Source organism: Haplochromis burtoni, unplaced genomic scaffold (assembly GCF_018398535.1).
Source record: "Haplochromis burtoni strain Fernald_Lab_line unplaced genomic scaffold, NCSU_Asbu1 Contig_137, whole genome shotgun sequence".
Taxonomy (NCBI): domain Eukaryota; kingdom Metazoa; phylum Chordata; class Actinopteri; order Cichliformes; family Cichlidae; genus Haplochromis; species Haplochromis burtoni.
In genome coordinates, this window is record NW_024582498.1 from 1,322,810 (window position 1) to 1,337,497 (window position 14,688).

The following is a 14,688-nucleotide window of genomic DNA, read 5'->3' on the forward strand; positions in this document are numbered from 1 at the left end:
GGCGAGATAAATGCCCAGTCAGCATGGCGACCACTTGTACCCATGTCAACATGCCTGCTGTCTGTGAAGATAAGGCATGGTGTTATGTATTCTTATCTTGTGGTCTGTCTGCCACAGTCACCCTTGGTCTGCACAAAAGCAGGAAATGCACCTGCATAGTATTACTTGATTTAGTGGATGAACTACTGGCGGGTCATCTGACTCACCCTATGACTTCAAGTCAGAGGTGCCAACTCACAGTAGGGTTATGTGGTCTGTCCTTGCTTAGCAAAATCTTAGATGGGTATCTTTAATTAATGCTTTTGCAGGTCAGAGTTCAAAATTTCTTGACAGAACAGCTTGACAAAAATATGCTCAGTTGAAAAGCTTTCAAATATTTTGTGTCACGTTACAGCGCGAGTATAGAGCTGTTGCTCGGAAACCTTTTGGTTTGAATTAACTTTCAGCAAACATAAACTGTGGAATCTTTAGCTCACATGTATTTTAGATGTTAGCGTACAATTTACTTGTACACGGTGCTTTCCTAAACAGGAAATATGGGCTTTCTCAGTACACGATATACTGATTTCTAATGGTGCACAATGTGCAGTCGAGTGCTTTAAAATGGCAGGGCCTCTTGATTCAAGCACTGGGTGGGTAGTTTTCCTGTTGATTCAGGTGCCAAACCAGTCAATCTGTATTTAAAGAGCTGAAATTTCTCTGTGATGTCTGGCTGTGCGTGTGTTTTTTCCTAGCGTGTGTGTGTTTGATGTGATGAGAGAGCCCTCGCTGGATTTGGACGCTCGATATTTCATTTGCTTGTATTTCTGTGATATGTCAGAAAGCAGAATATGTGACTCGAAGAGAAAGCTTTGAGACATCTGACAGATTATTTTAATCTGCTCATACAGTGTTACTACAACAAATCCAACAGTCAAACTTGGGGTACTTAATAATCTTTTCCCTGCTGCAGGGAATAAAGTTACACTTGTCAAATAACAAGTGCCGGAGTCCAGACACTTCCATTAGTTAAACAGTGAAATGAAATCACAAAACTTGAAGCTGTCTCATAGATCTCTTTTTGAGATGATTCAAAACCCTTTGAGGCCCACTGAAGTCGTTTGTGTGACCACATATATTTAAATATCTCTTCATGGAAATAAAAAGACACTATTCATTTTGTGTTTGCAGAATATCACTCCCAGTTTGAGAGCCTCTCCGGTCCCGTATAGTGCACTATGGTGGCTCTCAATCCATAGATCATGAATCGTACCCTTGACCCTCCCTCACTTAGAATATCTTAAGAAAATATCAGAGCCTTCATTAATATGCAGTCTTCATGTTGGAAAGTATTAATATTTACTGGCAAAACTCAGTCAAGAAAAACAGGCTAATCTCTATTGGTTCTACACGAAGCATATGTTGTGCAAAGCTACATCAATCTTGAATGATTAGGAGCAGCTACTGTGCAATGAATCTCTCAACGCTTCAGCCTGTTTTGGTTGCACGCAGTTAGCATGAAACTTGCTAAATTAGTCTGTCTATCCACCAATTAACACTTAGATGATTAATTGTGTTTTGCCAGTGCTCTTTTGGTGTAGAGGAGAGAAATCTAACGAAACAAGTGGATAGAAAAGAAACACTTTACCCGTTAACCATCTGCAGTATAATACATTACCGAGAGAAAATGCGAGCATCGACATAAAAATTATGCTTTTTACGTGTGTCACTGAGCTAATCAGCAGTAGTGACTAAATATTAGCAACAGACAGGGTATAAGGTTGTGTGTGTGTGTGTGGTGAACATCGCCACTGGTTTACGACAATGATGAGACGACGGACGAATGGCTCCCAGAGGTGTAAACAGAGCTAGTGTGAAGACAGGCTGTCTCCAGACCCGCTATCACATCCGTAATTCCTGCCCCAGCAAATAGTGGAAGCAGGACTTCGAGGACTTGCTATCCAGCTAACAAGACTAATCAGCATTTTTTTTTCTTTTTTGGATAAAATATCAGACTTAGAAGAGGGAGGTGAGATGGTCAGGAAGCTTGTGTGTTGCACGGAGTGTGTACTGTGTAGTATGCAGGGGTGAGAGGCCAGGGGACAGTGCAGGCCCCTGCAGAGCACTGATAAGAGCTTGTTTACCTTCCTGTGGATGGTCAGGCCTCAATCTGCAGTCGCGGAAGCGCCAGGACAATAGGTGTGTGTGTGTGTGTGTGTGTGTGTGTGTGTGTGTGTGTGTGTGTGTGTGTGGAATCAAGAGAGAAACTTGAGCTAGCCTTGAAGCTCCCCTTTCCCTCTCTGACTAACTAGGGTAGGACTGCTGACCCTCCCTCCACATTCCCCGTCACGACTCTGTCGCCCGACCCTGGACACAAACAGTTTACTTGACCCCAAGGGACCATGGGAGACAGCTGGTCTTGATGTTGTTTGCTGTCAGGGTTTCCCCCTCCTGTTTTTTTTTCTCCCTTTCCTCTCTCCTTCCTTTCTTTCTCTTTCTCTCTCGCTTTTAAACCATCCTACTGCAAGTTTTGCAAGCCTTCGTTTTGCATACACTCCAGGCAAGTAGCTCCATTTTTCCACAGAGACTCACAATGAGGGTGTGCGTGAAAGATCGGGCATGAAATCAAGCCTGCCTGCTTGCTTTCCTGAGGTGAATGAAAAGGCAGCAAGTTATTGAACAGCAAGTACTCAGTGCTTTGAATCAAAATCAGCATTTAGTTAGGGTGTGATGGAACTTTTTAAATTCAAGGACTCGCTGGTGGCTGTCAGCATTCTGCACGGTGGGGTTGCTTCAAGTTAACGAAACGCACAAACAGTCCTGGGCTTTTGAGATCTTTAAGAACGCCTTAAAACATCACGTAAAACTACCCAAATCGCGCATGTTTGTGGCGAATAATGCAACTAAATAATTATTTGTGTGTGCTGACTATGTGCAACATCAGTCTCTGCAAAACCAAAACTGTTTGAATATACCAAGCACGATTTCTCTGGGGTTCATTACATCAAGGGTGCTTTCCCATAAAAGAGATGTTGTATTTGCTGTTCACAGGCTTCTAGTCTTCTTTAATGTTATTGCTCCCATTACCGGAGTCAGCTTTAGTCCTTTTTATTTTTGCTGACCAATGACATGCTGACACCCTAGAATATATTCAAAATGAGAAGCTGACTGAAAAGTGAACTTTACTTTTTGCATATATGTGCTTCTCCTTCTCCTGGCAGTTATAGACAGTCTGGAGCCATAGTGAATAATTTCTAGGATCTGTGATGTGAGCAAGAGAGTTATACTGAAATGCACTGTGTGCACATAAGTAATGATTACCTAACATATTCTTATAAAAAAAGGTCAAATACATTATAGAGAGGTGTTACGTTATAGTACTGGTAGTACCGAAAGCACAGAGTTCCACATATCCCCATTCAGCCTATCAAATGCTAGCGCCAGTGCACAGGTGCCCGTATTATACTATTTCCTAGCATTTGTAATAACTTGATAACCTTGGGAACACTCAGCTTGTTCTTTTGTGGATTCACAAACACTTACTTGACGCTGGTAGCATATTGTGTGTTGACTAGACAGTATATGTTTTAAATTTTTGTAGAGAAGATTTGCTTCCCATGAACGTGTTACAACAAATTTTACACAAATGTAAAAGGAACAGATTTGAGTTTGAACACGTATCAAGTTAGGATATCAGCAATGTGTAGGGTACCTTTGATCTTAATAATGATAAATCACCTCCAAGTCTCCAAGCACAGCCTCTGGCCTCAGTTCAGCTACACTGCACTCTTCATAATTATGTGGCTCCCTCCTGGACAGTGATACTTCATTTGAGAGGTTCAGGTTGGCATCTCGTATTAATTACATTTTTCCAAAGTGTTTTAATTTAAATCTGGAAACAATGTGGAAGAACACTTTGGTGCACACGTGGATAATGTGTTTAGTGGGGTGTTGCTGGTCAGTCAAGCTGCAGTCTAAAAATATTAAAATTAGCATAATGTAATTAATACATAAAAAAATAAGATGTCACACATTTCTCATCCTGAGGTCTAGACCAGACAAATCTGTGCTCTGTTTTGTGAGGCTTACTTTCTGACTCAGTCAGGTGATACTTTCGTAAAATGCTAGCATTAGCATGATAACATTTTTACATAAAGAACCCGACCTGACCTCACTGCTAACTGAAACTAAGTGTAAAACAAGCGTGACAAAATAAAATGTAGCTTGCTGAGCTAAGCATAATAAAGTATGGCCATTTATTGAATGAGCACTTGAGTACCAGTGTTGTTCACATTAATCAGATATTTTTATCCCTGTATTATCTCGTCTTGATATCTATGCAGTGTTTTACACTGCAGGGGTAGCCTGGGGATGGAATAGGGAACTATTTGTATATGTGTTTTATGGTGTGTATGTGTTTGTGGTGAGATGAGAAGGTGGGTTTTGTCAAAACATGTGCATTTGATATTGTTACCTGCTTAGGGATTAGCTAGTAGCTACAGCGCTGTGCAAAGGTCTTGAGCCACACATTACTTTATATTTTTACAGGAACATGGGAAATAGGTGCAGCAATGTATTGAAACTTGTGCAGACTTAAATGGGAATACAGTATATAAGGCAAAAACATAGTTAGTACAATTCTAATAAGCTTGGAAATCTATATTTTCTAAGACAGCTTTTATTTTTCAAGAAAATCTGAACTGAATAAAGTCAAGCCTTATTGCCATTTCTTCTGTCTTCAGGGGTACTTCTGCAGGCTTCTTGAAGGACACTCAGAGGTCTTCTTTGAATGTTGGCTGCCTTTTATTCTGTTCTCCGTCAAGATGATCCCACACTGCTTAAATAATGTTGAGGTCAGGGCTCTGGGGAGATCAGTGCACGACTGATACTGTTCCATTGTGTGCTGTTCTATTCAGGTATCATTTTGCTGCATTGCTAGTGTGTTTTTCAGGCCATGATGAAAAATGCATACATTGTCAGTCGTGTGGTTTCCAGCTGGTATTGCATGGTCAATCTAGCGTCATTTTTCTGTGTTTGTAATTCAGTCAGTTTTAACAAGATGCCCAACACCACTGGCAGAATGAAGCACCAAACAATGACAGCACCTTCACTGTGTTTCAGAGACACTCACTGTTGTACCTCTTTCCTGACCTCCTCCATACATATGGATGATGATTTGAACCAGAATTTTAAAATATCAATTCATCACTCTATAAGAACTGTTGCCACTGATTTTCAGTCCAGTTCTTGTGTAATTTGGCATTCATCAGCCTTTTCTGACCATTTCACTTCTTCAAGAATGGCTGCTTGACAGTCAGCCTTCCACTGACACCATTTCTGATGAGGCTCCAGTGAACAGTAAATGGATCAACTAAGGGCCCAGATGCAGGTCCTGTGTAAAGTTGTGTTGTCTCTGTCAATTTTTGTAACTAAAGAAGTGTTTTTGCAACACGCTGATACTAACAAAGGGCCTAAAAATACAATTTAAAGTTGGTTCTTTGATAAGTTGTCTGTTATGTGTGACCACAACGCTGGTTCATCCCTCAAGATTGTCCCTTTTTGAAGTTTGAACAATTCATAGATGGGTGTTAAGTAGCTTAACAAAAAAATACTTAAAAAAACAAAATAATCATTCCTATTGAAATGGTAAAGTACAAGGATGAAAGTGAGTTAGAAGCAGCCAGTGTCCAAAAAGAAAATAAAGTTTGAAAGGCCTACAAAAAAACCCTTGAGAACTACTGCTGAAGACCTCAAATCTGTCTCCTTGGAATACAAAAAAATGAGGGGTGGGTCAGGACTTTCACACAGTACTTCAAATCTGATAGACTGCACTCTACTCATTGAGTTCAATATTTGTATGCATAATTGCTAACAAATAAATAAATAAAGTAGAGCTATGAAGCAGAACATAGTTGATGTCAAGCTGATCCTCAGATTTCCAAAAATGGGCACAGTGTTGATGCTGGATTAATGGTCCCATGCACAATTGAACATGTGGAAAACGGATGTCTGTCATTTTCTGAGTCCGTCTCCCATCCTCTGGTAGAATGCCCTGAAGGTTAAGAAAGCCAGAGCAGATAGAACCTGGACACGCAAAGGGACCAGATGGACCCCCCCCCCTCAGACAAGTGTGTCATGCAGTATGGTTTTCATCAGTCACAGATATCGGCTTAATCCGCAAATATGAACCTTGTCCAAAGTCTGTTTTACAAACAGCAAATTGACAATTATTGATTTTGACTACAGACTTGGTTTTATTTTATAAGCTTTCGATCGGTTTGCTACGATTGGGTTTCATCGGTCTCCCGTTGAATAAAACTGTCTTCACGTCTGTTTTCATAAGAGATGGATTTCTAAGTAGCCTGTTTAGGTCTATAAAATAACAGACATGACATATACAACTACTGAAAAGGAAAGGAATAAAGATTAAAGAAGGCTTTAAGATCAAATCTTATTTCATGAATCGGGGGTATTTTCTGTCTTCAATTATGTTTTCTATTTATATCTACCCCTGATACCTAACATCTAAATAGAAAATCAGCAGCATCCATAAACACGTCTTCTCATGGAATGGAAAATGGAGGCGACTGATATAAGTAGATAAAGAGGACAGCGAATGAAATAGTTCTTCTATACCTCATTTACCAGCAGACCGCTTAGCGAGGCCATTGGCATTTCCGGGGGCAAGAGGGCAAAATGAATGTTCTTCATATCCGATGGTGACTCGTAAAAAAAGGAGGCTGGTGACACAAGCATGCACAAGCACGCAAACATACACGCACATTCTTGTGTGGTCAGTGTGATTTATACCCAGAGCTCTTGAGCAACAGTCATGGGCCGTTGACTCTATGACAGCAGAACAAGAGAGAAATAACTTTAGGGTTGTGGTTATTGAGCAACAAACATTAACACAGAAGAGCAGAATAACAGGAAGCCAGCCTTGACCTCTGGGGTGAGAGGCAGAGGGGAAAAAAAAGAGAACGCAAAGTATGGATGGCTCCCCATCTGGATTTTCAGGAAAACTTTTAGTTTGATGCTGAGCAGACTGAGGAACAGTGAAGATGACGATTTACAAATGATACAGGCCTCCCAAGTCCCTCAATTTGTGCCAAATATGTTCCTAACTTCATGGAATAATGAGACGACTTGTTCCACAATCTAAGAGGGAAAAAAACACCACGTGGAACATAAAAAGATGCATCACTTCCACAGTGCACAAAAGTGATGCGATAACAATGATGTAACTGAGTTTAAATTAAAAGCAGCCTATTTTCATCAGGGATATCTTAGGTCACAGGTAATGTGAGGAGAAAAAAAACATGTGAATTTACCAATTGAATACCCCCCCCCCCCCCCCAAAAAAAAAGAAAAAACACAAAAAACCAGCCCATTAAAGGAGACAAAGAGCTGATTATGTAACATGCTCTTGCTCCCACTATCTTGCCGTTGTTTGTTGCATTCATCCATTTCTGTCCCATTTTTATCACAATCTCTGGCCACTCTCGCCCACCAGCAGTGATGACATTGCCTCAAACAAGGCCGCTGATTAGTGCCACTTCTAAATAAGGCACATCCGGTTAGCTTTCCAATCCTCGTAATGTATCCATTAACCCCTTCCACCCTATTCTCCTGTCTCTGTCTCACTTGCCTCACTCCAGATCTCCTCTGTGATGAATTGTGGCCTGCTAGGTAAACAGACCAAATGCATCATAAAAGCCAGTGGAGCGCAGTGTTATGCAGCATTTGCTTAGTAAATTCGTCGCTTCTGTCATGATACCACGCTCGCTCACTTATGTGCTTCGGTGCCAGCTGCTTTGAGGGTGATTGAGGCATGAATAGTGGATGTTTCGGCATATGTTGCGTATATTCATCACACAATGGATATGCTTATCTTATTTTTGAGTGTAGATCAGTTCTGACTGATTTAATGAAAGCTCATTCCATGTGCAGGTGGGCTAAGGAAGACTCTGTAAGGAGTAAATCCAAACTAGTGACTGTGTCAGCCATGATGTGGCTGTGACTAGTGCCAGAAAACTTCTAGAATAACCCACTTAAACTCTGTCATCTATAGTCAGCGAACGGTGAGCGATGGGCAAGGAAAGCGATCTCTAATTGAGCTGGAAAAAGCCTCTGACCTTTTTTCTTGAGGAAAGAGGAAGTTTGTTGGAGAATATTTTGTCCCTGGCAACTTTATACAGGTTAGAATAAGCATGCGTGCACACATATTCATTCTAGTCTAGCACAATAGATCTCTGGCACACAGACACGCATACACAGTCCAGGTCAAATACCAGGCATTTATACCCACCCTCACCAGTGATCATACACCCTTGGCTGGATTAATTCAGCCTCCCAAGACTTGGATCCTCAGGTTAAACAGCAGTCTTCTAGCAGGGAGCAAAGTGAGCATGGTGATGAATGACCGCAGCCCCGTGTCCTGACACGTCTGATAAACGTGAACCAGCGGATCTGTTTTTAAACAATGTAGTCCTACCCACACATTTAACATCCATTCTCTGCGACCAGGGGAAAGCTTTCAAAATGATTAATAACAAATTTAGCCCTGTTCTGACAAGAAATCTGTAACATTGCTGGGTTTATCTTTCTTTTAAATAATAACATTTTGGCTTTCACACATGAAGGTTTTCTTTTGGTTTTTCTCCTGTTATGTCAAAATATGACAGGATTGTTACAGATGGATTCAAATTCTTGCAATAAGATATGAGACTAGAGAATACAGGGAGTTTCATATTAAGGTTGTGAGCAGTGTTGGTCAAATTACTTGAAAAAAGTAATCAGTAACTAATTACTGATTACTTCCCCAAAAAAGTAATCCCGTTACTTTACTGATTACTTATTTTCAAAAGTAATTAATTACTTAGTTACTTAGTTACTTTTTAAAAACACGATTTACAACCTGAAGAGGTGATAAAGCGATAGATCTTTCAGCCCAATTCTACTTTTTCTACATAATCCATCATACAAAATGTAATCAAATGGAAAAGTCTCTTTTTAAAACTTGTTTTATTAGTTTTAATCTTTTAACTTCATGCATCAAGCAAATTTTTTTTTGTGTTTACACTCACTCTTTCAAATAGATGCAAGTAAAACACAGCAGAAAATAAATAAAATCAAAGACTAGCGGTCCTTTTGCTCTATTTTCACCTGTAAAGCAGGAGTGGGGTAGGCGGAGGTTTACGCTGGTGCAGGTGTGCCGCGGTCAGTTGAAGAATCCGCGAGTTTCTCTGTGAATTTCCTGTTACGTCGTAGCTACTCGGTGCTTGCTTGGAAGTTTAGGGTTTTTTTCCCCCCTGTAACAAGAAGTTTTCTTCCCATGCACAACAGACACTAATGTTTTTGTCACTTTTTATGGAATCAAACTCAAAGTAAGGTCAGTACTTCCACGCTTTAAACGCTGCACGCTCATACTCTCTCCCCTCGATATATGATCCATTGTTGATCTGCACACAGCTGTTGTCACAAATGTCGCACTTGCTTATGTCACTGTCATGAGACATTCTCGCAAAAAATCATGGTTTTAGTAACGCAGCGTTCCTACGGGAAGTAACGGTAATCTAATTACCGTTTTTGCAATAGTTACAAGTAACGCGTTGCTGCCCATCTCTGGTTGTAAGCAATAAATTATTTACTGCAACTTAAAAACGTGCTGCTGTTCATATTTAACTATTCTTACTTCATTTCTTTCAGCCACAAGTCAGACATGCACCCCGGTGACTTCAAAAGGTGAGAAAGGCAGTCCGTGGATCGTGAATGAGATTGGCTGTTGGACCAGTTTTGTCAGAGAGGACAAGGCAGAGGTCCACATCTTTAAACTGAACTTTAATAACCCGGTAAGCATGTCAAAGTTATTTGAGTCTATCTAAGTTAGATATAATAATCTGTAAAAATTGTCATCAAGTTAAAAAAAAATCCAGTTTGACTGAGAGTGTTGTACACCGAGCACGTCTGAACTAAATTATTTTTATGGAAAGAAGTAATAACCTGAAAAGTAGTGGTAAAATTCAAATAAAACTTTAGGTAAACATCACAATGTAGAAAGTTCAAATGTTTCACAATCAAACTGCTGCCATCTGTCAAGCACGGCTTAGTTGTCATTTAATCCCAAATTCCCCTGTACGACAGGGATACGTTATCGTCTGCTCATTCATCATACTTCTTAGCTGATGGAATAGTATGTCAGGTGCTGTCATGCTGAAAAGGAGAAAGCTCTGCACCTATGTTCACCTCACAGTTCACAGCATTCCTAAAATGAAATGTTTCATTCCACTGAACTATCATTACACTGAGTTTAATGATGCTCATTTACTTATTTATAGAGTTATCAGATGTTATGCAATGTGGGACAGTATTAAAGCTGAGTCAGTTTTAAAAACTGACCATACCCAGTAAAAAGAAGCATGCACTGTGATTATGCACATTTAACTTTAAATATATCAGTTTTTTTGCATGATATTTTCTATGACGTATGATTTCAGCAGTATTAGAGCTAACAGCTAAATTCAATCGTAGATAGAAACAAAACACCACAAGAACTTTTGCAATCAACAGTCCAAAATTCAAAATAAATACTTGAACTAAAACTTGCACAAAATCAAAACCCCTTTTATACAGTATGTGAGTAATCACCAGTTCAACCAATCTCCACAATATGCAGAACTACACTCATCAAAAGCACCAGCTAACACCCTCCTTTCCCTTTCTTGCACCATCTCTAAACCTTGGTGTAACTAGCAAAATATCAGACAGCTTGTTGCAATTTTTGGCCTTGAAGTAAATGGAAGATTGTGTAACGGCAGAGCTAGTTTTAGGGAGGAAGCCCTCATTGTTAGCAGTTGACCTTTAGTTTCTAATCAATAGGCTTCAGCAAGATTTACAAAGCTTATAATGATGGCAGTGCAGTTATTTCTCAGTACCTTGACAAAAATTAATTCTCAGAGTTCAGCACTTTACTGATTATGTCACAGTAATTATGCAGTTTTTACTTCTTGTCTATAAATTTTTGGGCTTTTCGATGTTGTGACGGGGGCTTTCAGAGGCCAGCGCGAACGATGAATGTTCCTTATTCATTTCTAAAAATATCACTGCTACATTTGAGCATGTTCTTCTAACCAAGTGAAGCATCCAAAAAAACACCTCAGTGTTCGAACACATCGTTTGACACCGTCCCACACAGAGTGAGGTCATTAATTTTGCAAGAAATAAAACTGGCATAGGATGGAGCATATAATTTACACACTTGATATAGTTTGACAGATATGATTTTATTCAGTTTAATGTGTTCAAATTAATGAATAACAGTGTTAAAAGCACTGCATAGACCATTAAACACTCCTCTTCTTTATGTAAATTAATGACCTGTGAATAAAAAGAAAAATACATAATGACTTAATTATGAAGGAAATATGTTAAAGTATTCCTTTTTAAAAAAAATGTAAAACAGACTGTGTGCTTTCCTGTATCAGACATTATGCTGTGGTGAGGTAAATAAGTGCAGCTTCAAAAGAGTCTTATTCCTTTTAAAGGCACATTTTCAGCTGGATGGGAAAGGATGAAGGATATATTTTAGTATTCAAATTAGAAAAAGAACAGGTGTAATTGTATGAATTAATGATGGCTGAGCTCCTTTAGAATTTGGGTAATGTGCATATGTGTTCACAGTGCCTTGCCTTAAAATGGATGGATGTTATTGTTTAGTTGTCAAACCTGCGGCTTTCCTTCTGTGACAACTCATAATGTCGTTGTAACGCAGAGATGTAAAGACCTTGTATTACCGCGGAAGCACTAGCTGGTAGTCGGGCCGTACGCGTGTCTTAGTGCAGTTGAACATAATCCACAAATTCCGCTTGTAGTCGAAAAACAAACAGGCAAACGTTTATTTCCACAGTTTGAAATACAGTGATCCATTTCTGAGTAAACTAAGAGATGATTAGACCTTTATCCTATACACCTTGAGTTAGCAAAGATGCACTGCTACCTGTCTTACGTAAAGTCTTGATAAGGAACAGCTTTTGTAGGTTGGAAAATCTGTCATGTGATCTGGGATCTTACTGCTGATGTGTGTCAGGCATGAAAACAAAACTGTAGGCTAAAAAAGTCCTATGGGGGATCAATGTGTGGAACCTGGCATTTTATGAGAGACACTTAAGGCTAAAGATAATAGTGTATCTGGTATGTTTTTAAAAAAAATGCACATTTTACCGTATTTGGTCAACATTGTGCGCAGACTTTCCCTGACTCTGAATAAATAAGCTTTTAAACATCTTCCCACATTACAAAACATAAACACACTCCTTTCCCAACTTTATCAGCCTGATAACTAGCTAACCATTAACAGATGCCAGATGTGACAGAAACGCAGCTTTTTTCAACCCCTTTTAAAAGCCAGATTGTTCAATTTTGGTCTGTGTTTAAAGAATTCATTTTCCAGCTAAACAAACATATGCAGTAATTGCTGATAGGGTATTGGGATGTTTTGATTTTCAAACTTTTTGCTTCAGGGAATGTCAGTGAAAAGTAATTCTAGAAAAGTTGTAATCTATATGTTGTTATTGTACGGCCAGACTCCATTTTTCACTGTCCAACATTGTCGGTCAGCTCGCATTAGTCATTTCTTTATCAGTGTCCTTTGTTTGTTTGCTTGCTTCTGCTGTTTGTTTTCACTTAGACTATGTAGTATTTTTGCACAACTTCTGTTAAGCAAATGCTACTTATTGATCATCCCGTTTTATTTTTCACGGTATTGGTTTTTCGCCGTCATCTGGCAGAGATTATGAGAATGGAAAAGCAGATGTGTGCAGCCTCGCTAAGACATTGTCACAGGATGGTGAAATACAATCCCTGCCTGCCCATCCATCAGCTCCAGAATTAATAAAAGCCTCAAGGTCCTTTCCTTTAACCTCTCCCAGGAAAGCCATTGAGAATCCTGTCATCCTTTAGCAGAAACGTTTACCAGCAAGCTAAACTGATTCAATTTGATTTCCACTGGAAAATGTTATGATATACAAAGAATCATTAACACAAGCGTCCTTAAGAATGAAGCTTGGTTACCTCACATATGGTTTTGTGCCTTTCTTTGCTTCGAGTAATGCTGCTAACATTGTGCAAGCACATCATTGTCTTTGTCTCAAAGACACAGCTACTGCTGCAAATGTCGTCAGGTCTTTAGTCTCCTTTAATGGACTGTAAATCAGAAGAAAATGCAGTTTGATGACAAAACAGATTTAAAGCATATTAGAAAGGAAATGGTTCTCGGTCTTTTTATTAGGCCCGAAGAGTAAAATTAGGCACATTATGTTCTGTGGGAGAGGAAGAAAAGTTAATTGCGAAAAGTTCTAAGTGTAGTTTGTGGAAAGAATGGCGCAAGCTCTCTGATTTAAAAAAAAGGTGAACTCTGTTTGAGACTGGTGAGAGTTCACAAAAGGAATTTGGTCTGCGATCTGTGTGATCCACTCAACACTGTGCATAATTGGCATATCCTGGTCTCTTGATGGGACCACGAGTGGACGTTTTATCATATCAAAAAGCAAGAAAAAAGTGGACATGTGACCTCTTAACACATACCCCTTATCTGCTTTTGGCTGTCTGTTTATATAAAAAAAAGCTGTTCTTGTAAACAAAAAGAAAGGGGAACATATTCATCTTATGCCAGACTGTCCAGTCAAAAGGGAGGTTTGCTCTTGGATCCTCTTTTCTTTGTCCTCCAAATTGTCTTATCACCTTCTTCCCCATTCCTTTATTTTCATACTGATTTACAACCTGCCAGGAACAGTTGACTGTCACAGTTTGACCCCACAGAGAATTATAGAGGGAGCATCAAGGGGGTACACAGTCAGAGAGAATTCACTGGGAGGAGCCGCTTGTACAGGACTCATTGATGTCACACAGAGGCTTGGATAGTCAGGCTCTTGGCACAAGGCCGAGACGAGACCAAGAGAGCCAATTCAAGCCAAAGGAGAGAGTCAAAAGAATAACTGGAAACTGCATCAGCAAAGGCCCTTCAAAAAATGCTCTGAAGAAAAGAAAAAAAAAAACCTGAAAAGGAAAACAATTGTATCTTGAAAGCACAGGAACAAAAGCAGCAAAGGTGAGTGATCAGGGTCAGAGTTCAAAAGGAAAGAAAGAAAGTCACAAAAGGATGCAGGGAAGTTAGACAGAAAGCTCATTAGAAAGGGGTATTTAAGGAAAACACCGCCGAGAGTTATCTCTGTATGAAGCACAATGAAGTCAGGAGGAAATGTCGTTCATTCATTTGCTCTACGCACATGCAACACAACAAGTGAGGCACAAACTAAATGTTACAAAAGAACCTCAGACCTCTCCAAGGTTAGTCTGTCTTCAGGGCAATCTAGCTGTATTCTTTTTCTTTTTTTTTAAATTTAATAATATATACCGTGCACAGAAGATGGAATCAAAAATGTGATTTCCTGTGGCTCACCTTGCCACATTCACACAGTATTGCACATGTTATGCATTTATAGAGACTGACACATGGAAATCATATACAGCAGTAGCTCATATTTTATGCCCACCTTCTGCACTGTTGCAGACAACTAGCATTATACGGTATGCTAATATGTTAGCCAATTATTTTTCAACACCCTTTGCAGGATTTTTTTTGTCTGTGATTTGATCTTATAGCCCCTGTCTTATTCACTGATATCTGAGTTTCCTGTGGGCTATCACAGGAAT

General features: G+C 39.5%; 1 protein-coding gene across 3 annotated transcripts in view; it reads left to right on the forward strand.

Annotated features, from left to right (window-relative positions):
* eng (endoglin) overlaps positions 1 to 14,688 on the forward strand; it is a 44,576-nt gene that overhangs the window by 8,233 nt on the left and 21,655 nt on the right. For all 3 annotated transcript variants that reach the window (XM_014336453.2, XM_014336455.2, XM_014336454.2), the window contains exon 3: positions 9,688 to 9,830. In XM_014336453.2, coding sequence (XP_014191939.1) covers positions 9,688 to 9,830 — 143 coding nt within the window. The remainder of the gene's footprint in view (positions 1 to 9,687; positions 9,831 to 14,688) is intronic.